The 23,967-nt window shown below is 44.9% G+C and overlaps 3 protein-coding genes and 1 long non-coding RNA gene across 5 annotated transcripts in view; all 4 read right to left on the bottom strand.

Annotated features, from left to right (window-relative positions):
* The window catches only part of LOC149436291 (galectin-1-like), a 391,735-nt gene that overhangs the window by 48,565 nt on the left and 319,203 nt on the right, over nucleotides 1-23,967 (bottom strand). The window lies entirely within an intron of this gene.
* Nucleotides 853-5,122, bottom strand: LOC149436306 (galectin-1-like). Its single transcript, XM_089661765.1, has 4 exons — nucleotides 5,094-5,122; nucleotides 3,882-3,961; nucleotides 2,575-2,746; nucleotides 853-1,211 (listed from the first exon to the last, which is right to left on the bottom strand). Exons 1-4 carry the CDS (start codon nucleotides 5,103-5,105, stop codon nucleotides 1,068-1,070), a joined length of 408 nt encoding a protein of 135 aa, XP_089517891.1. The 5' UTR covers nucleotides 5,106-5,122; the 3' UTR covers nucleotides 853-1,067.
* On the bottom strand, nucleotides 9,665-14,343 carry LOC149436305 (galectin-1-like). Its single transcript, XM_089661750.1, has 4 exons — nucleotides 14,332-14,343; nucleotides 12,553-12,632; nucleotides 11,261-11,432; nucleotides 9,665-10,023 (listed from the first exon to the last, which is right to left on the bottom strand). The coding sequence occupies exons 1-4, from the start codon at nucleotides 14,341-14,343 to the stop codon at nucleotides 9,880-9,882; spliced, it is 408 nt and encodes a 135-aa protein (XP_089517876.1). The 3' UTR covers nucleotides 9,665-9,879.
* Nucleotides 18,151-21,275, bottom strand: LOC149436304 (uncharacterized). The gene is made up of 3 exons (XR_016308316.1): nucleotides 21,194-21,275; nucleotides 19,891-20,062; nucleotides 18,151-18,509 (listed from the first exon to the last, which is right to left on the bottom strand). It is a non-coding gene; the product is annotated as an uncharacterized LOC149436304 (long non-coding RNA).

Here is a 23,967-nt window from a genome sequence, read left to right as displayed (position 1 = left end):
TACTACCACCACACTACTGCTAGAACTGCTCCTACCCCTCCTCCACCCCCAACTTATCTGAAGGCCTCCATACCCCCAGCTACAAATATTAAATGCCCTTACCATTACTCTATGCTGCCGCCACTTTACTCCCCATGCTATGTAGTTACTACCCCTAGTCTACTACCCGTACACTGAGACTAAAGCTGCGCCAGCATCTCCTTCCCCCGCTGGAGAAGTACTACATTCACTGCCACAACTACTACCTGTACTGGGCCACTGACTTCAGCATGTGATTGTTAGGCTGCCTTCACAAATATCTGCAGCAAAAATGCACATGTGGCTTTACTGCTTTCATTTTATGTAGAACTGAATGCAGCAAGCCAGAACCTCAAACAATCAGACCCACAACACGAGGGTGAAGAGTTCCATAGGAATACATAGTAACCCGTTTCTCACACCTTTCATTCTGGAGCCTGAAAGTTTTGGGGGTTTTTGTTTTATTTAAAGACATTACTTGATTTCCAATAAACATTTTGATCTTTTAATAAGACTACACAGGCAGAAGAATGAAGCATTAGTCACCATGTGTACCTTCTAAGGATGCATTCACACTTAACAATTTTTATTTTGTTTTTTCAGAGCTTCAAGCTACAAAATGCTTCTCTATGGTGCCTCTGTGTGTAAAACAGACACCAAAGAAAAAAATTTTCACCTCAAGTTTGAGCTTTTTGGAACTTGAAGCTACAAGCGGCTCAAGTGTGAATGCAGCCTAGAAGTAATGCAACCAACCTCCAGCAGGAGGGCGCTATAGACTACAGCAATGAATACAGAGTCAGTTTAGTGCTCAATAATAAGATTGATCAGACACAATAGAGCTCATTGGATTTTATTTGAAATGTGGATGAAATTCATTTCTAGCAAGTGATCTGAGCAAAGCACAATGTATGGCTACATGAGCAGCAAGGAGGCAGATTGGAAGGAGAAGGGTACAAGACAGGATAACATTTCTCTCCATCCATTATGGCCATTTCACAAGAGCCGGGATATGGACACATGGGAGAGGCGGCTCCTCTATTGCAGATTCTTCATTTCAGTGTGACGGACTTGAGCCGGAGGTGTTCCACCTGCAAGCAAGAGATCTCCTCTATGGGAAAGCGGACTGGAAATGTGAAAGGATTTCCTGTAGGCAATTGTATGGTGATCTTGTCTTGCTCAAACAAGAAGGAAACCTGTAAGAAAAGATGGCAGTGTCAGCTGTAGATACAAAAGACTGAATATTTTGGTGATAGTGTCAGCTTGCTGGACTATAAAGGTCAAACTAAAATCTTTCCATAAGGAGTTATGTGCATGAAGCTCATCTTCTGTATTCTTCATGCGTTACAGAAAATTGCTAATGGAAAGGAATAATGGAAGGATGAACTTCTGCACTGCAATGTTTTAGTAACAGTCTGAGGACGGTCTGTCATCTAGACCAATGACTGGAGCCCTCAGATCAATAGCTTTTGGCCAGTTGAGTCTGGGTCTGCCAGCTATTCTCACCCAGGGTTCCTTCAGAGGTTTCTAGGGGAACCTAGAGTTGGCCAATTAGGCTCCCATTTGATGGTACCTGCCTATTTTTGGACCCCAACCAGGGGCAGACTAACAACTCATGGGACCCTGGGGCAATAGGGGGATTTATGGAGTCCCTGTATCCTTGCCCACACTAAAAGCCTATGAAAGGTACCAGGGGCATCTCATGGGGCCCACAACTGACCCCAGGCAATGCCCAAGTTCCCAACACAACTTTGTGAAGCCAGCTTCAGGACACATCCTTTTCACTGCCTGCAAGAGTGGCATTTTGACCACCACTGGAAATTGGGTACAGACTGAAATTGGTTTAAGCAATGCTTTCCCAGAGATCAAAAAAACTTCAATGGTTCCACTGGGGCCAATAGTGGAGGGGCTGCTGTATGCCATGCAAGCTATATAACATCTACACTACATGCCATGTATTAGAACCATGAACGTGCTCTGAGGCTCTGTTCCATAGGATTCCCTGTCAAATTTGAATCTCCCCCTTCCAGGGGCCCCAATACACATTTGTCCTAGCCATGGCTCAAGTGAGCCCTTGGACAAGGGTCTCATCTACTATGACTGGCTTAGGGTAAACACACGATCTTAAGTTACAGGCCAGCCCCCCCCCCCCCACTACTCCCCAGATTGAGCCTTTACAGAGTCGTTGTCAGGGATTTACTTATCCCCATTCCCTTGTTTTCCTAAAATAATCATCCAATATGCACAACATCAACAACATACACGAAATCGAAAGATATTGGCTTGCAAAATGTTACATGAAAACATTTTGCAAGCCAATATCTGACAACCATTAATGTTACCAACAGTAACCATTTTCTAGGTGGTACATCAATGGCAGCATGATGGAATCCATTGCATCTTCCCATGTGGAAGGGTCTCATCCTTCATTGAATGAGCTAAAGGAGTGACCTATTATAGCAATTACTGCATCTTTTAGAGACTGATGTGTCCAATATGAACAGTGATGCCACTTTGCCCCGTCCACCATTTTTCCTGCCCCTCCCATTGTAGACATACTGTGGTGTCTGATCCTTGTGCGAAGGGGAAGAAGCTTTCCCTCTGCTCTTCTCCCCAGACATCGTCCACCTTTGAGTTCAAGATCACCGTGAGCTGGTCTCCAACATTGTTAAAGCGAGGACAAAAGTGTAGCACAAGATTCTTCTCATCTGTTCCCAAGTTTATGACAAACCTAGAAAGACAGAAAAAGCACAAATTCTGCTCAGTTCTTGTCAGATATAGTACTCGAGTCATTCACCTGTGGTACCCATGTGAATCAGAGGTACTTCTGCCACCCAAGTCACAAAATATCACAATGTTTTTGGAGACTAAAACTGACAGTTTGCATAAAAACATGGGGCCCTGGTAATCCTCTATACCAAGAGTACATAAAGTGAACTTGTAGCCTAGATATGGACAGACGGTTGTCTACATAAAATAAAAAAAAAAAAAAAAATGTAGTAACTATGCGCTGAGAAAATCCCCAAATCCCTCACTGACATTTGTAGTTGCAGCCACTGTGGAGCAATTTCTCCTGAAAGTTGACGAGAAATAGTGAAGTCATTCAAGTCTGGGAGGATGTCACCAGCACAGCAAGCATCACCAATGTGGGTCCAAACATTTTAATGGATTACATAGTTACAGCAAGGCAACATTTTGAAGACTTGCAGGACCCCTTCATCAGGCATGTGTTCAGTTCCAGCCGACGGTCACTGCAGCACCCACTTATACACAGCCATTTTTAAAGCAGGAAAGTGTGCGTTGGGATGGGAGTGCAGAGAGGTTGAGATCAGACTTGAATGACCGTGTTCAATCCAAATAGACAGGGAGAAGGGTGATCTGAGCTGATGGGTCACTGTTGTGGGAGGGAGAAGGGTGAACGGGGCTAAGGTGTCACTGCTAGGAGGGGGAGCTGAGAAGTCACTACTACTTTGTGCCCTTTCACTCCCTCTTGCCATTGGACCTCCAACTAGGTAAGCAGTATTGATGAAGCTCTTTAATGTAGATGGAGGATAAATTCCTCCACAGTGCCTGCAGCTATACAGTTTGGTGAGGTCCAGGAGGAGAGAGATCAATGTCAGCTGGCATTTCATATGGTGAAATTGTGTCAATGAAACAAACATTTGAGCTAAATTTGCTGTGAGCAAAACAATCTGATGTCAGGCATTTGAGGGACCACGCATGCCGAATTCCCAGCGTGTAGGGGTCAGTAGGATGTACTGTACATGGAACACTTTCCTGCTTCTGCAAGGTAAACTTTAGGCAAATTATACAGAGAGCAGACATCTATTGTATAATAAGTAGCTGAGGTTGGAACCGTGACTTACACTTCACAGTCCACCGGAATGAAGCCCTTCACCTCCACCGAGTGACCAAGTTTGAGGCCGATGTTGTAAAAGGTAAAAGTCTGTATGGGAGAAAAGGGAATTATTACACCAATTATAGACAGAAGAGACATCTGATGGTTGCACTCAGAACAAGTTTGGGATTTCTGTGGGTGGCAGCACTTTGTGGGAGAGTGGAGGAGCTCAGACATCCCCAGCAGATCACAAATGTCTGATAACACATCAATGACATGACAATATATACATTTTCTCTAACATTCATATCATGTATGCCGGCTGCCCAGACCTTTCTAAGGTATAGTCCCATCTACAGACAGCCGGATGGTGCCAAGGCCTGCCCAGCATTCATGTTTAGTAATTATGTACTTGGTGGGTACAGTATGAGTTGAGTTTCGGTCAACAAGTTAGTCATCATGTGTGCACATGGGCGGACTGACCATTTGGAAAATCAGGCACTGCCCAAGGGCCTGGAGTCAGTAGGGGGCCCCATGAGATGCCCCTGGTACCTTTTTCACAGTTTTTTTTGTAGTTTGGGCAAGGACACAGGGGCCCCATGATCCCCTATTGCCCAGGGCCCTATGAGTTGTCAGTCCGCCCCTGTGTGTGCGCATCAAATATCTGAACTGTCTGGCGTATCCACCCTACCCCCATCCCACCCCCAGCTTCCATCCTGCATGGAAAGAGTTAATATGGCACAAATGGATTAACCCAGAGCGGATGGACATGTCACATCTCAGAACCGGACCATTTATAAGACTGCACAGCAAATGGTTAATATAATCACACCAGGGGAAGGCATGGAAATAATGAGCCACTATGGGCAAGTGTGGAGGAGAAGAGGGTCTGAGCCATTCCAGTATATGCCCAATACTAAGAATACCCAGGAAGGCAGACATAGCTCTGTGCCAGGACACCAATACACATACATCCCACCCTAAAGAAATAGATGGACAAGAACTAAAATACTGACCCACACCCACCAACTGCTCACATCAAGTCACCCTATCAGCATGATCCATATTTCTCAATAGTACACAAACAATAACCAGAAGTAGACCCATAACTTCCTATACCCAACAACCCAACACCAACCCATGTCCACCCCAAGGAAACTTATACCAACCACTACACCCACCACTGCCTACAGAAGCCATTTGCTCAGCTCTTGCAGCTTCCACCAGTGCTCATACTCACATTATCTGCCATCCTGCTTCCTTATCAGAGACACTTGTGATCAGCTGCTCTTCTACTTCTTCTTATATAGGAGGTCTGCTGAGGGTGGAGCCAGTCAGGAGGGAGGGATCACTCCGCCCACTGCTCCCTGGACTGACAATTGTTCCAGAACCGCTCATTACAGAGAATGAATGAAATGTGGATCCGCTGTGACTGAGCATGGGTCGTCCATCGTCACTCTGCTGGGATGTCACCACTCACCACAAACAGCAAGGGGGCAAAAGAGGACTATCCTCAAAGTCATTTCTACACCACAAAGGGGGAGATTTCCTAACACTGGAGGGTGCAAAATCTGCTGCAGCTGTGCATGGGAGCCAATCAGCTTCTACCTTCAGCTGGATCAATGAAGCTTTGACAGGAAAACCTGGAAGCTGATTGGTTTCTATGCAGAGCTGCACCAGATTCTAGACTCTCCAGGTTTAGGAATTCAACCGCAAAGTAACAATTTACATTACTTGATACACATGACATCATATGACATCATATGAGACCCCTGACATCACATGAGATGCATGACATCATATCAGACCCCTGACATCACGTGAGATGCATGACATCATATGAGACCCCTGACATCACATGAGATGCATGACATCATATGAGACCCCCGACATCACATGAGATGCATGACGTCATATGAGACCCCTGACATCACATGAGATGCATGACGTCATATGAGACCTCTGACATCACATGAGATGCATGACGTCATATGAGACCCCTGACATCACAGGAGATGCATGACGTCATATGAGACCCCTGACATCACAGGAGATACATGACATCATATGAGACCCCTGACATCACAGGAGATGCATGACATCATATGAGGTGTATGACATAATATGAGACATACAAAATATAATAACAAAGATAAGTGACAGGTGAAAAAAGTCCAAGTGGTCCATCGAGTCTGTTTCCTTTTTTAATTACTTCGTTATTTATTTATTTAATTATTTATTATATTGGTGTGTTGTCTGAGTCTAGATCCATGTTTGCCCCAAGCATGTCTGAAGCCACTTACTGCTGACTGACTCACTACCTCTGCTGGAGGTCTATTCCAACCATCAACTACCCTTTCAGGAAAATATGACTTTCTAAGATGAGTTGGGAACTTTCCTCCAGTCAGTTGGAGGTCATGTCCCGTGTTCTTCATCTTGGCTTCATACTGAACATCCTGCCCTCCAGAACCTTATTCCCCCTCTTGATGTACTGAAAGGTTTTGGTCATGTCCATCCTTTCCCTTCTTTCCTCCAGACTGTACATATGAAGTTCCTGCAGTCTCTCCTGATATGTTTGATCCCTCAGACCTTTCACCATTTGTGTTCCCCGTCTCTGGACTCGTTCTATCTCATCAATATCCTTATGGAAGTGAGATCTCCAGAACTGGACGCAGTATTCTAAATGAGGTCCAACTAAAGATCCATGTAGAGGACCCAGGACCTCCAATACATCACATGAGACGCATGACATCCCAGGAATTGTCATTACTGATCCTAGTATGGGGGGACACGGCACAGCCAGGCGCCCCATAGTGGACGTTCTCTGCTAAAACTGGATTTCTTAACCTCTTCAGTACCAGAACTTTCCTCATAGCCGTCCTGCAGGAAGATGCATTCCACTACATGGGTAACTTGGGACATCTGTGCACCTGGCTATGGGTAGCGTGGAATGCCTGTGTACCTGGCTATGGGTAGCGTGGAATGCCTGTGCACCTGGCTATGGGTAGCGTGGAATGCCTGTGCACCTGGCTATGGGTAGCATGGAATGCCTGTGTACCTGGTTATGGGTAGCGTGGAATGCCTGTGCACCTGGCTATGGGTAGCGTGGAATGCCTGTGTACCTGGCTATGGGTAGCATGGAATGCCTATGCACCTGGCTATGGGTAGCATGGAATGCCTGTGTACCTGGCTATGGGTAGCGTGGAATGCCTGTGTACCTGGCTATGGGTAGCGTAGAATGCCTGTGTACCTGGCTATGGGTAGCATGGAATGCCTGTGTACCTGGCTATGGGTAGTGTGGAATGCCTGTGTACCTGGCTATGGGTAGTATGCTAGTTCTGTGCAGTCGGTGTGTGACTTAATATTAGGTGTGTGACAAATTATTAGAAGAGAGGTGGGGGCGGGGCTAGATTTGAATACCGGGCTGCTATTTTTGGGACCATTCACCGTGTTATGGGCCACGAGGTGCTGGGTTTATCCGCTTCTAGTTTTTGCCAATATCTATATTGACCATTTGTTGATTTGGAGCTTGGCGGCAGATCTTAGGGGGGTAAGTGAATGTGAGGGACATCCTCTTTTTTTTTGTGTGTTATTTGGGGGAGGAATAATGCCATGTACCCCATACTCAATATACACGTCTCTAGGAGGGTGTCTCTTGTGAAGAGTTTATTCTCGGTTTGTTTGGAAGAATTCTCTGAAGTACAACACTTTCGCCGTTAGAAATATTGGAATCTAGGTCATACTATGTTATATATGAATACTAGGGAATATAATGGGCTCTGGTTTTGAGGTATTTTACTATAAAGATGACATCGCCTCCTTCTCTTCATATTGCAGCTTACAGTTGATGATTAGCGGTGGTCTTCATCCGCTTCTCTAGTTTTCCTCCTTCCCCCTATGGGGTGGAGGTGGATTTATGGGCCTGTGATGGGACATCTGTTCCTGGCAGCAGATATCGGTGTATATTATCTCTTTGAAACAAAAGCAATCCTGTTATTTAAGTGAACATCGTGGTAAGAGTCAACATATATTCATGAAATGTGTATTAATGGGTGTCATATCTTCCTGTATATATTTGTTACTGTGAAGTTATGTCCATGTCTTTGTAGACGATCCCCACAAAGCCTTTGAAGAAGCAGATGTAGACTGGGAAACGTGTTGGCATTACTAGCGGGATATGGAATCGTCCAATCTTATCGTGTGATTTGTTGGTTGTTTTAATATATCTGCTTACCAATTGGTGAAATAGATGGACCACCATTATAATGGACTATAATAAATTGTTTTATAGCACAGTGACTCAAAAGTCCCCTATTTTTGGAGGTTACTCTTTTTGGATTTCGTATTGTTGTATACTCGAAAATTGAATTTTTTTTACCATCCTATCACCAGTGAAGTAAAGCTTCCTTATAACAGATGTGGTGCTGATCAGGGATGGTAACAAGATTTTAAAATGCATTTTTAGAAAGATAATTTCATCACCATGATAACACTGTACTACAAGGCGGTGATCAGGGATTTCTCACCTTTATACCAAAGATCACTGTAATAGCAAAGTTTAAAGGTCATGAAGTGGTTAACCATTTATGACAACTGATCACTAGTGATTTGATACAAAATTACATGGTACTATGATTGGCCCAGGTACCCTGTGATAGCTGTGGGCCAATCACAGCTGTTATGAATGAAAACACAGAGCAATAACTGGGCTCCAAATTCCAGTGTCTGGGGACAGCATGGCACCCCTCCCTTAGCCCAAGCTGCCAAAGTAATGTTCATGCTTTGTCTGCAGGTGCTAACCTTCTGCAGTATATACACACTGGCTGGTTTGCAACTGCTACTTCTACCACTACCTTTACTATATTGCTGTGACTACTACCACACCCAATGCTACAACTATTACTCCTAATATTACCCCATTACCATCTTGCAATAACTAGTACTACTCTGATCACTACCAATGCTATTACTACCACCACACTACTGCTAGAACTGCTCCTACCCCTCCTCCACCCCCAACTTATCTGAAGGCCTCCATACCCCCAGCTACAAATATTAAATGCCCTTACCATTACTCTATGCTGCCACCACTTTACTCCCCATGCTATGTAGTTACTACCCCTAGTCTACTACCCGTACACCGAGACTAAAGCTGCTCCAGCATCTCCTTCCCCCGCTGGAGAAGTACTACATTCACTGCCACAACTACTACCTGTACTGGGCCACTGACTGCAGCATGTGATTGTTAGGCTGCCTTCACAAATATCTGCAGCAAAAATGCACATGTGGCTTTACTGCTTTCATTTTATATAGAACTGAATGCAGCAAGCCAGAACCTCAAACAATCAGACCCACAACACGAGGGTGAAGAGTTCCATAGGAATACATAGTAACCCGTTTCTCACACTTTTCATTCTGGAGCCTGAAAGTTGTTTTTTTTTTAAAGACATTAAATGATCAAAATGTTTATTGGAAATCAAGTAATCAGACTACACAGGCAGAAGAATGAAGCATTAGGCACCATGTGTACCTTCTAAGGATGCATTCACACTTAAGCATTTTGTAGCTTGAAGCTCTGAAAACGCAAAATAAAAATTGTTCTCTATGGTGCCTCTGTGTGTAAAACAGACACCAAAGAAAGATTTTTCTTCACCTCCAGTTTGAGCTTTTTGGAACTTGAAGCTACAAGTGGCTCAAGTGTGAATGCAGCCTAGAAGTAATGCAACCAACCTCCAGCAGGAGGGCGCTATAGACTACAGCAATGAATACAGAGTCAGTTTAGTGCTCAATAATAAGATTGATCAGACACAATAGAGCTCATTGGATTTTATTTGAAATGTGGATGAAATTCATTTCTAGCAAGTGATCTGAGCAAAGCACAATGTATGGCTACATGAGCAGCAAGGAGGCAGATTGGAAGGAGAAGGGTACAAGACAGGATAACATTTCTCTCCATCCATTATGGCCATTTCACAAGAGCTGGGATATGGACACGTGGGAGAGGTGGCTCCTCTATTGCAGATTCTTCATGTCAGTGTGATGGACTTGAGCTGGAGGTGTTCCACCTGCAAGCAAGAGATCTCCTCTATGGGAAAGCGGACTGGAAATGTGAAAGGATTTCCTGTAGGCAATTGTATGGTGATCTTGTCTTGCTCAAACAAGAAGGAAACCTGTAAGAAAAGATGGCAGTGTCAGCTTTGCTGGACTATAAAAAGGTCAGAATGTTGGTCGTAAATACAAAAGACTATCACCAAAATTATTTAAACTAAAATCTTTCCATAAGGAGATATGTGCATGGAGCTTATCTTCTGTATTCTTCATGTTTTACAGAAAATTGCTAATGGAAAGGAATAATGGAAGGATGTGCTTCTGCACTGCAATGTTTTAGTAACAGGGTCTGAAGATGGTTTGTCATCCAGACCAATGACTGGAGCCCTCAGACCAATGACTGGAGCCCTCAGACCAATGACTGGAGCCCTCAGACCAATGACTGGAGCCCTCAGACCAATGACTGGAGCCCTCAGACCAATGACTGGAGCCCTCAGACCAATGACAAAGAACCCTGGGTGAGAATGGCTGGCAGACCTGGACTCTAGGGGTACCTAGAGTTGTGGCCAATTAGGCTCCCATTTGATGGTACCTGCCTATTTTTGGAACCCCAATACAACTTTGTGAAGCCAGCTTCATGACAATTTCTCTCATTGCCTGCAAGAGTGGCATTTTGACCACCACTGGAAATTGGGTACAGACTAAAAAATTGTTTTAGCACAACTTTCCCAGAGATCACCATTGGCCCCACTGGAACCATTGAAATTTTTTGGAGAGGCTGCTGTAGGCCATGCAAGCTATATAATTTCTACACTACATGCCAAATATTAGAACCAAGAAAGTGCTGAGGCTCTGTTCTACTGGATTCCATGTCAAATTTCCACCTTCCAGGGGCCCCAATACACATTTGTCCTAGCCATGGACAAGGGACCCATCAACCATGACTGGCTTATTTTGCAGGCCAGCCCCCCCCCTCCCACTACTTCCCAGATTGAGCCTTTACAGAGTCCATGTCAGGGATTTCCTTATCCCAATTCCCTCTTTTACTAGAATAATCATCCAACATGCATATCAATAACACACAGAATAGAAAGAAAATGTTCCATGAAAACATCTTGCAAGCCAATATGACAACCGTTACTCATACCACCTAGCAAAAGGTTGCTTTTGGTAAATCAGTGAGATGGAATGCATTGCATCTTCCCCATGTGGAAGGGTCTCAGCCTTCATTGAATGAGCTGAAGGAGTGACCCATCATAGAAATCACTGCATCTTTTAGAGACTGATGTGTCCAATATGAACAGTGATGCCACTTTGCCCCATCCACCATTAGTCCTGCCCCTCCCAGTGTAGACATACTGTGGTGTCCGATCCTTGCTCGAAGGGGAAGAAGTTTTCCTTCTGCTCTTCTCCCCAGACATCGTCCACCTTTGAGTTCAAGATCACCGTGAGCTTGTCTCCAACATTGTTAAAGCGAGGACAAAAGTACAGCACATAATTCTTCTCATCCGTTCCCAAGCTTATGACAAACCTAGAAAGACAGTAAATGCAAATATTCTGCTCAGTTCTTGTCAGATATAGTAATTGAAACACAAAAGAACCACAGGTGAATGACTGAGGTACTTCCCACCCAAGTCACAAAATAATCAGATAATGTTTTTGGAGACTAAAACATGAAAGTTGGCTTGAAAACATGGGGCCCTGGTAATCCTCTATACCAAGAGTACCTAAAGTGAACCTGTAGCCTGGATATGGACAGACGGTTGTCTGCATTAAAAAAAAAAAAAAAAAAAAACTAAGCTGAGAAAATCCCTCACTGCCATTTGCAGCCACTGTGGAGCAATTTCTCCTGAAAGTTGACAAGAGAAAACAGTGAAGTCATTCAAGTCCGGGAGGATGTCACCAGCACACCAAGGATCACCAATGTGGGTCCAAACGGTTTAATGAATGATTACATAGGTACAGCAAGGCAACATTTTGAAGACTTGCAGGACCCCCTCATCAGGCATGTGTTCAGTTCCAGCCGACGGTCACTGCAGCACCCACTTATACACAGCCATTTTTAACTCAGGAACATGTGCATTGGGATGGGAGTGCAGAGAGGTTGAGACCAGACTTGAATGACCGTGTACAATCCAAATAGAGAGGGAGAAGGGCGATCTGAGCTGTTGGGTCACTGTTGTGGGAGGGAGAAGGGTGAACAGGGCTAAGGTGTCACTGCTAGGAGGGGGAGCTGAGAAGTCACTACAACTTTGTGCCCTTTCATTCCCTCTTGCCATTGGACCTCTAACTAGGTAAGCAGTAGAGATGAAGCACTTTACTGTAGATTGAGGATAAATTCCTCCACAGTGCCTGCAGCTATACAGTTTGGTGAGGTCTGGGAGAAGAGATATGTCCGTCAGCTGGCATTTCATATGGTGAAATTATATCACAATTTAGACAAACATTTGAGCTAATTTTGCTGTGAGCAAAACAATCTGATGTCAGGCATTTGAGGGACCACACATGCCAAATTCCCAGCGTGTAGGGGTCAGTAGGATGTACTGTACATGGAACACTTGCCTGCTTCTTCAAGGTAAACTTTAGGCAGATTATACAGAGAGCAGACATCTATTGTATAATAAGTAGCTGAGGATGGAACCGTGACTTACACTTCACAGTCCTCCGGAATGAAGCCCTTCACCTCCACGGAGTGACCAGGTTTGAGGCCGAGGTTATAAAAGGTAACAGTCTGTATGGGAGAAAGGAGAGAATTATTACTCCCTGTATAATAGAGGGGGGGGGAATTATTACACAGATTATAGACAGAAGAGACATCTCATGGTTGCAGTTACTGTACTCAGAATAAGTTGAGGATTTTTGTGGGTCACAGCCAGGGGCGGACTGACAACTCATGGGGCCCCCAGGCAATAGGGGATCATGGGGCCCCTGTGTCCTTGCCCAAACTCAAAAAAGCCTATGAAAAGGTACCAGGGGCATCTCATGGGGCCCCCTACTGACCCCGGGCCCTCGGGCAGTGCCCGAGTTTCCAAATGGTCAGTCCGCCCCTGGTCGCAGCACTTTGTGGGAGAGTGGAGGGAACTCAGACATCCCCAGCAGATCACAAATGTCTAATAACACATCAATGACATGACAATATATACATTTTCTCTAACATTCATGTCATGTATGCCGGCTGCCCAGACCTTTATAAGGTATAGTCCCATCTACAGACAGCCGGATGGTGCCAAGGCCTGCCCAGCATTCATGTTTAGTAATTATGTACTTGGTGGGTACAGTATGAGTTGAATTCTGGTCAGCATGTTTGTCATCATGTGTACATCAAACATCTGAACTGGCATATCCACTACACCCCCTTCCTACCCCCAGCTTCCATCCTGCATGGAAAGAGTTAATATGGCACAAATTGATTATCCCAAAGCAGATGGACATGTCACATCTCAGAACCGGACCATTTATAAAAAAACTGCACAGCAAATGATTAGTATCACACAGAAAGATAGGAGGGGGAGGCATGGATATAATGAGCCACTATGAGCAACTGTGGAAGAGGAGTGTGAGCCATACCAGTATATGCCCAATGTTAAGACAACCCAGGAAGGCCGGCCTAACTGTGCCAGAAGGCCAAAATACATGTATTACACCCTAAACAGAAACTAAAATACTGACCCACACCCACCAACTGCCCACATTAACCCACCCTATATTCACCATAAGCCACATTACTCAATGGTACACCAAATATAACCAAAAACTATATACCAAAATGTCCACCCCAAGCAAACCCATATCAACCAACACACCACATTTATTCACCTTTACAGCTTCCACCAGTAGTTCACATAGACACACATATGAAGGGGGGGAAAAAATCAATGCATGGAATTAATGAGTCACTAAGGGCAAATGTGGAAGAGAGGAGGATCTCCACCATACTAGTATATACCCAATACTAAGAACAACCAGGAAGGCAGACCCAACCCTGTTCCAGAACACAGAGACACATACATCACACCCTAAATAAATGGATGCAAGAACTAAGATACTGGCCCACACCCACCAACTACCCACATCAAACAACCCTACACCCACCATGATCCATATTTCTCAATGGTACACAAACAATAACCAGAAGAAGACCCACAACTTTCTACACCCAACAACCCAACACCAACGTATGTCCACCACAAGCAAACCTATATACCAACCACTACACCCACCACTGCCTACAGAAGCCATTTGCTCAGCTCTTGCAGCTTCCACCAGTGCTCATACATATACCTCCACCACCAACATCAAACCAGCCCGACACCAACTTGTGTCCACACCAAGCAAACCAATACTCACCATTACCCACCACACTACACCCACCATCCCCCACAGAAGCCATTCGCTCAGCTCTTGCAGCTTCCACCAGTGCTCATACTCACATTATCTGCCATCCTGCTTCCTTATCAGAGACACTTGTGATCAGCTGCTCTTCTACTTCTTCTTATAGCGTGGAATGCCTCTGGACCTGGCTATGGGTAGCGTGGAATGCCTGTGTACCTGGCTTTGGGTAGCGTGGAATGCCTGTGCACCTGGCTATGGATAGCGTGGAATGCCTGTGTACCTGGCTATGGATAGCGTGGAATGCCTGTGTACCTGGCTATGGGTAGCGTGGAATGCCTGTGTACCTGGCTTTGGGTAGCGTGGAATGCCTGTGCACCTGGCTTTGGGTAGCGTGGAATGCCTGTGTACCTGGCTATGGGTAGCGTGGAATGTCTGTGTACCTGGCTATGGGTAGTGTGGAATGCCTGTGTACCTGGCTATGGGTAGTGTGGAATGCCTGTGTACCTGGCTATGGGTAGTGTGGAATGCCTGTGTACCTGGCTATGGGTAGTATGGAATGCCTGTGTACCTGGCTTTGGGTAGCGTGGAATGCCTGTGCACCTGACTATGGGTAGCGTGGAATGCCTGTGTACCTGACTATGGGTAGCGTGGAATGCCTGTGTACCTGGCTATGGGTAGCATGGAATGCCTGTGTACCTGGCTTTGGGTAGCGTGGAATGCCTGTGCACCTGGCTTTGGGTAGCGTGGAATGCCTGTGTACTTGGCTATGGGTAGCGTGGAATGTCTGTGTACCTGGCTATGGGTAGTGTGGAATGCCTGTGTACCTGGCTATGGGTATTGTGGAATGCCTGTGCACCTGGCTATGGGTAGTATGCTAGTTCTGAGCAGTCGGTGTGTGACTTAATATTAGGTGTGTGACAAATTATTCGCTGCTGATTGCCGATCTCATTTCTTGAGGCTCTAATATCTCAGGACAGTACAAATAATCCTCAAATGGCCCCTTTTTGTGAAATCTGACATTCTGAGGCATTTAGTAAGAAGCTCGGGGGGTCTCATGTGGTGGGATACTTCTAATACTGCACTTACGTATAAACCATTCCTGTAACTATCAATGGGTTCTTTTCTCCCGTTTTGCTGTGTAATTCTGTAATCATTTTATGTTCTGCATTGATCCTTGTCTGCTGTCACAGGGGATGAGGTCCTTCTATTGGCCTAGCCATTGGCCGGACATTCGGGGGACAGGCTACTTGTGTGGGGTGAGGGGCTTCTCCTCCTCCCCTCCATCCTTGCACTCTGCTAATGGGACCAGCCTTTGGAATGCATTGCGCTCCTCATCCGGCCGCTGCTGTTATGGCGGTCCGTTGTTGAAGAGTGCATGCGGATTAGCATGGCACCCACAGCCATGCTAATCCGTTGAGTGGGACGTCCAGCCCGCTGGGGTCATATAGGGGTGAGGTGGGGGCGGGGCTAGATGTGAATACCGGGCTGCTAATTTTGGGACCATTGACCGTGTTCTGGGCCACGAGGTGCTGGGTTTATCCGCTTCTAGTTGAGCGGTTTTACCAATATCTATATTGACCATTTGTTGGTTTGGAGCTTGGCGGCAGATCTTAGGGGGGTAAGTGAATGTGAGGGACAGCCTCTTTTTTTGTGTGTTATTTGGGGGAGGAATAATGCCATGTACCCCATACTCAATATACACGTCTCTAGGAGGGTGTCTCTGGTGAAGAGTTTATTCTCGGTTTGTTTGGAAGAATTCTCTGAAGTACAACACTTTTGCCCCGTTAGAAATATTGGAATCTAGGTCATACTATGTTATATATGAATACTAGGGAATATAATGGGCTCTGGTTTTGAGGTATTTTACTATAAAGATGACATCGCCTCCTTCTCTTCATATTGCAGCTTACAGTTGATGATTAGCGGTGGTCTTCATCCCCTCTTCTCCAGGTTTCCTCCTCCTTCCCCCTATGGGGTGGAGGTGGATTTATGGGCCTGTGATGGGACATCTGTTCCTGGCAGCAGATATCGGTGTATATTATCTTTTTCAACCAAAAGCAATCCTGTTATTTAAGTGAACATCGTGGTAAGAATCTCAACATATATTCATGAAATGTGTATTAATGGGTGTCATATCTTCCTGTATAGATTTGTTACTGTGACGTTATGTCCATGTCTTTGTAGACGATCCCCACAAAGCCTTTGAAGAATCAGATGTAGACTGGGAAACGTGTTGGCATTACTAGCAGGATATGGAATCGTCCAATCTTATCGTGTGATTTGTTGCTTAGGTTGTAATATATCTGCTTACCAATTGGTGAAATAGATGGACCACCATGTTAATGGACTATAATAAATGGTTTTATACTCGTTTTTAGCACAGCGCCTCAAAAGTCCCCTATTTTTGGAGGTTACTCTTTAGGATTAAGTATAGTTATATACTCGAAAAAAAATTTTTTTTACCATCCTATCACCAGTGAAATACAGCATCCTCATAACAGATGTGAAGCTGATCAGGGACGGTGACAAGATTTTAAATTTTTCATTTTTAGAAAGATAATTTCATCACCATGGTAACACTGTACTACTCTGAGGTGGTGATCAGGGATTTTTTTCACTTTATTTTCAGTTACAAAGATCACTGTAATAGCAAAGTTTAAAGGTCATGAAGTGGTTAACCATTTATGACAACTGATCACTAGTGATTTGCTACAAATAATTACATGGTGCCATGATTGGCCCAGGCACCCTGTGATAGCTGTGGGCTGATCACAGCTGTTATGAATGAAATCACAGAGCAATAACTGGGCTCCAAATTCCAGTGTCTGGGGACAGCATGGCACCCCTCCCTTAGCCCAAGCTGCCAAAGTAAGGTTCATGCTTTTTCTGCAGGTGCCAACCTTCTGCAGTATATACACACTGGCTGGTTTGCAACTGCTACTTCTACCACTACCTTTACTATACTGCTGTGACTACTACCACACCCAATGCTACAACTACTACTCCTAATATTACCCCATTACCATCTTGCAATAACTAGTACTACTCTGATCACTACCAATGCTATTACTACCACCACACTACTGCTAGAACTGCTCCTACCCCTCCTCCACCCCCAACTTATCTGAAGGCCTCCATACCCCCAGCTACAAATATTAAATGCCCTTACCATTACTCTATGCTGCCACCACTTTACTCCCCATGCTATGTAGTTACTACCCCTAGTCTACTACCCGTACACCGAGACTAAAGCTGCTCCAGCATCTCCTTCCCCCGCTGGAGAAGTACTACATTCACTGCCACAACTACTACCTGTACTGGGCCACTGACTTCAGCATGTGATTGTTAGGCTGCCTTCACAAATATCTGCAGCAAAAATGCACATGTGGCTTTACTGCTTTCATTTTATGTAGAACTGAATGCAGCAAGCCAGAACCTCAAACAATCAGACCCACAACACGAGGGTGAAGAGTTCCATAGGAATACATAGTAACCCGTTTCTCACACCTTTCATTCTGGAGCCTGAAAGTTTTGGGGGTTTTTGTTTTATTTAAAGACATTACTTGATTTCCAATAAACATTCTGATCTTTTAATCAGACTACACAGGCAGAAGAACGAAGCATTAGTCACCATGTGTACCTTCTAAGGATGCATTCACACTTAATTTTTATTTTGTGTTTTCAGAGCTTCAAGCTACAAATTGTTCTCTATGGTGCCTCTGTGTGTAAAACAGACACCAAAGAAAGATTTTTCTTCACCTCAAGTTTGAGCTTTTTGGAACTTGAAGCTACAAGCGGCTCAAGTGTGAATGCAGCCTAGAAGTAATGCAACCAACCTCCAGCAGGAGGGCGCTATAGACTACAGCAATAAATACAGAGTCAGTTTAGTGCTCAATAATAAGATTGATCAGACACAATAGAGCTCATTGGATTTTATTTGAAATGTGGATGAAATTCATTTCTAGCAAGTGATCTGAGCAAAGCACAATGTATGGCTACATGAGCAGCAAGGAGGCAGATTGGAAGGAGAAGGGTACAAGACAGGATAACATTTCTCTCCATCCATTATGGCCATTTCACAAGAGCTGGGATATGGACACGTGGGAGAGGTGGCTCCTCTATTGCAGATTCTTCATTTCAGTGTGATGGACTTGAGCCGGAGGTGTTCCACCTGCAAGCAAGAGATCTCCTCTATGGGAAAGCTGACTGGAAATGTGAAAGGATTTCCTGTAGGCAATTGTATGGTGATCTTGTCTTGCTCAAACAAGAAGGAAACCTGTAAGAAAAGATGGCAGTGTCAGCTGTAGATACAAAAGACTGACCTTTATAGTCCAGCAAGCTAACACTATCACCAAAATATTCAAACTAAAATCTTTCCATAAGGAGATATGTGCATGAAGCTCATCTTCTGTATTCTTGTGTTTCAGAAAATTGCTAATGGAAAGGAATAATGGAAGGATGTGCTTCTGCACTGCAATGTTTTAGTAACAGTCTGAGGACGGTCTGTCATTTAGATCAATGACTGGAGCCCTCAGATCAATAGCTTTTGGCCAGTTTGGAGTCTGGGTCTGCCAGCTATTCTCACCCAGGGTTCCTTCAGAGGTTTCTAGGGGGACCTAGAGTTGGCCAATTAGGCTCCCATTTGATGGTATCTGCCTATTTTTGGACCCCAACCAGGGGAAGACTGACTAATCATGGGACCCTGGGGCAATAGGGGGATCATGGAGCCCCTGTATCCTTGCCCACACTAAAAGCCTATGAAAGGTACCAGGGGCATCTCATGGGGCCCACAACTGACCCCAGGCAGTGCCCAAGTTCCCAAATGGTCAGTCTGCCCCTGCCCCCAACACAACTTTGTGAAGCCAGCTTCAGGACACATCCTTTGCACTGCCTGCAAGAGTGGCATTTTGACCACCACTGGAAATTGGGAAAGCCTTGCTTAAACCAATTTCAGTCTGTACCCAGAGATCAAAAAACTTCAATGGTTCCACTGGGGCCAATGGTGGAGAGGCTGCTGTATGCCACACAAGCTATATAACATCTACACTACATGCCATGTATTAGAACCATGAACGTGCTCTGAGGCTCTGTTCCATAGGATTCCCTGTCAAATTTTAATCTCCCCCTTCCAGGGGCCCCAATACACATTTGTCCTAGCCATGGCTCAAGTGAGCCCTTGGACAAGGGTCTCATCTACTATGACTGGCTTAGGGTAAAACACGATCCTAAGTTACAGGCCAGCCCCCCCCCCCCCCACTACTCCCCAGATTGAGCCTTTCAGAGTCGTTGTCAGGGATTTACTTATCCCCATTCCCTTGTTTTCCTAAAATAATCATCCAATATGCATAACATCAACAACATACACAAAATAGAAAGATATTGGCTTGCAAAATGGTAACATTAATGGTTGTCAGATATTGGCTTGGAAAATGTTTTCATGTAACAGTAACCATTTTCTAGGTGGTACATCAATGGCAGCATGATGGAATCCATTGCATCTTCCCATGTGGAAGGGTCTCATCCTTCATTGAATGAGCTGAAGGAGTGACCTATTATAGCAATTACTGCATCTTTTAGAGACTGATGTGTCCAATATGAACAGTAATGCCACTTTGCCCCATCCACCATTTTTCCTGCCCTTCCCATTGTAGACATACTGTGGTGTCTGATCCTTGCGCGAAGGGGAAGAAGCTTTCCCTCTGCTCTTCTCCCCAGACATCGTCCACCTTTGAGTTCAAGATCACCGTGAGCTGGTCTCCAACATTGTTAAAGCGAGGACAAAAGTGTAGTACAAGATTCTTCTCATCTGTTCCCAAGTTTATGACAAACCTAGAAAGACAGAAAAAGCACAAATTCTGCTCAGTTCTTGTCAGATCTAGTACTCGAGTCATTCACCTGTGGTACCCATGTGAATCAGAGGTACTTCTGCCACCCAAGTCACAAAATATCACAATGTTTTTGGAGACTAAAACTGACAGTTTGCATAAAAACATGGGGCCCTGGTAATCCTCTATACCAAGAGTACATAAAGTGAACTTGTAGCCTAGATATGGACAGACTGTTGTCTACATAAAAAAAAAAAAAAGTGTAGTAACTATGCGCTGAGAAAATCCCCAAATCCCTCACTGACATTTGTAGATGCAGCCACTGTGGAGCAATTTCTCCTTAAAGTTGACGAGAAATAGTGAAGTCATTCAAGTCTGGGAGGATGTCACCAGCACAGCAAGCATCACCAATGTGGGTCCAAACATTTTAATGAATGATTACATAGTTACAGCAAGGCAACATTTTGAAGACTTGCAGGACCCCCTCATCAGGCATGTGTTCAGTTCCAGCCGACGGTCACTACAGCACCCACTTATACACAGCCATTTTTAAAGCAGGAACGTGTGCATTGGGATGGGAGTGCAGAGAGGTTGAGACCAGACTTGAATGACCGTGTACAATCCAAATAGAGAGGGAGAAGGGTGATCTGAGCTAATGGGTCACTGTTGTTGGAGGGAGAAGGGTGAACTGGGCTAAGGTGTCACTGCTAGGAGGGGGAGCTGAGAAGTCACTACTACTTTGTGCCCTTTCACTCCCTCTTGCCATTGGACCTCTAACTAGGTAAGCAGTAGTGATGAAGCTTTTTAATGTAGATGGAGGATAAATTCCTCCACAGTGCCTGCAGCTATACAGTTTGGTGAGGTCCAGGAGGAGAGAGATCAATGTCAGCTGGCATTTCATATGGTGAAATTGTGTCAATGAAACAAACATTTGAGCTAAATTTGCTGTGAACAAAACAATCTGATGTCAGGCATTTGAGGGACCACGCATGCCGAATTCCCAGCGTGTAGGGGTCAGGAGGATGTACTGTACACGGAACACTTTCCTGCTTCTGCAAGGTAAACTTTAGGCAAATTATACAGAGAGCAGACATCTATTGTATAATAAGTAGCTGAGGATGGAACCGTGACTTACACTTCACAGTCCTCCGGAATGAAGCCCTTCACCTCCACGGAGTGACCAAGTTTGAGGCCGATGTTGTAAAAGGTAACAGTCTGTATGGGAGAAAAGAGAATTACTACACCCTGTATAATGGGGGGGGGATTATTACACCAATTATAGACAGAAGAGACATCTGATGGTTGCAGTTCCTGTACTCAGAATAAGTTTGGGATTTCTGTGGGTGGCAGCACTTTGTGGGAGAGTGGAGGAGCTCAGACATCCCCAGCAGATCACAAATGTCTAATAACACATCAATGACATGACAATATATACATTTTCTCTAACATTCATCTCATGTATGCCGGCTGCCCAGACCTTTATAAGGTATAGTCCCATCTACAAACAGCCAAATGGTGCCAAGGCCTGCCCAGCATTCATGTTTAGTAATTATGTACTTGGTGGGTACAGTATGAGTTGAATTTTGGTCAGCAAGTTAATCATCATGTGTGCACATGGGCAGACTGACCATTTGGAAACTCAGGCACTGCCCAAGGGCCTGGAGTCAGTAGGGGGCCCCATGAGATGCCCCTGGTACCTTTTTCACAGTTTTTTTTTAGTTTGAGCAAGGACACAGGGGCCCCATGATCCCCTATTGCCCAGGGCCCTATGAGTTTTCAGTCCGCCCCTGTGTGTGCATCAAATATCTGAACTGTCTGGCGTATCCACCCTACCCCCTTCCCACCCCCAGCTTCCATCCTGCATGGAAAGAGTTAATATGGCACAAATGGATTAACCCAGAGCGGATGGACATGTCACATCTCAGAACCGGACCATTTATAAGACTGCACAGCAAATGGTTAATATAATCACACCAGGGGAAGGCATGGAAATAATGAGCCACTATGGGCAAGTGTGGAGGAGAAGAGGGTCTGAGCCATTCCAGTATATGCCCAATACTAAGAACACCCAGGAAGGCAGACATAGCTCTGTGCCAGGACACCAATACACATACATCCCACCCTAAAGAAATAGATGGACAAGAACTAAAATACTGACCCACACCCACCAACTGCTCACATCAAGTCACCCTATCAGCATGATCCATATTTCTCAATAGTACACAAACAAAAACCAGAAGTAGACCCTCAACTTCCTATACCCAACAACCCAACACCAACCCATGTCCACCCCAAGGAAACTTATACCAACCACTACACCCACCACTGCCTACAGAAGCCATTTGCTCAGCTCTTGCAGCTTCCACCAGTGCTCATACATATACCTCCACCAACATCAAACCAGCCCGACACCAACTTGTGTCCACACCAAGCAAACCAATACTCACCACTACCCACCACACAACACCCACCATCCACCACAGAAGCCATTTGCTCAGCTCTTGCAGCTTCCACCAGTGCTCATACTCACATTATCTGCCATCCTGCTTCCTTATCAGAGACACTTGTGATCAGCTGCTCTTCTACTTCTTCTTATATAGGAGGTCTGCTGAGGGTGGAGCCAGTCAGGAGGGAGGGATCACTCCGCCCACTGCTCCCTGGACTGACAATTGTTCAAGAAACGCTCATTACAGAGAATGAATGAAATGTGGATCCGCTGTGACTGAGCATGGGTCGTCCATCGTCACTCTGCTGGGATGTCACCACTCACCACAAACAGCAAGGGGGCAAAAGAGGACTATCCTCAAAGTCATTTCTACACCACAAAGGGGGAGATTTCCTAACACTGGAGGGTGCAAAATCTGCTGCAGCTGTGCATGGGAGCCAATCAGCTTCTACCTTCAGCTGGATCAATGAAGCTTTGACAGGAAAACCTGGAAGCTGATTGGTTTCTATGCAGAGCTGCACCAGATTCTGGACTCTCCAGGTTTAGGAATTCAACTGCAAAGTAACAATTTACATTACCTGATGCACATTACATCATATGACATCATATGAGACCCCTGACATCACATGAGATGCATGACATCATATGAGACCTCTGACATCACATGAGATGCATGACATCATATGAGACCCCTGACATCACATGAGATACATGACATCATATGAGACCCCTGACATCACATGAGATGCATGACATCATATGAGACCTCTGACATCACATGAGATGCATGACATCACATGAGATGCATGACATCATATGAGACCTCTGACATCACATGAGATGCATGACATAATATGAGACCCCTGACATCACATGAGATGCATGACATCATATGAGACATACAAAATATAATAACAAAGATAAGTGACAGGTGAAAAAAGTCCAAGTGGTCCATCGAGTCTGTTTCCTTTTTTAATTGCTTCCTTATTTATTTATTTATTATATTGGTGTGTTGTCTGAGTCTAGGTCCATGTTTTCCCCAAGCATGTCTAAAGCCACTTACTGCTGACTGACTCACTACCTCTGCTGGAGGTCTATTCCAACCATCAACTACCCTTTCAGGAAAATATGACTTTCTAAGATGAGTTGGGAACTTTCCTCCAGTCATTTGGAGGTCATGTCCCGTGTTCTTCATCTTGGCTTCATACTGAACATCCTGCCCTCCAGAACCTTATTCCCCCTCTTGATGTACTGAAAGGTTTTGGTCATGTCCATCCTTTCCCTTCTTTCCTCCAGACTGTTCATATGACGTTCCTGCAGTCTCTCCTGATGTTTGATCCCTCAGACCTTTCACCATTTGTGTTCCCCTTCTCTGGACTCGTTCTATCTCATCAATATCTTTATGGAAGTGAGATCTCCAGAACTGGACACAGTATTCTAAATGAGGTCCAACTAAAGATCCA

The sequence above is a fragment of the Staurois parvus genome, unplaced genomic scaffold, assembly GCF_062004578.1.
Source record: "Staurois parvus isolate SC_StPar_1 unplaced genomic scaffold, SC_StPar_1.0 ptg001381l, whole genome shotgun sequence".
Classification (NCBI taxonomy): domain Eukaryota; kingdom Metazoa; phylum Chordata; class Amphibia; order Anura; family Ranidae; genus Staurois; species Staurois parvus.
Note: the sequence above shows the minus strand (reverse complement) of the source record. Positions and strands in the feature narration are given on the sequence as shown.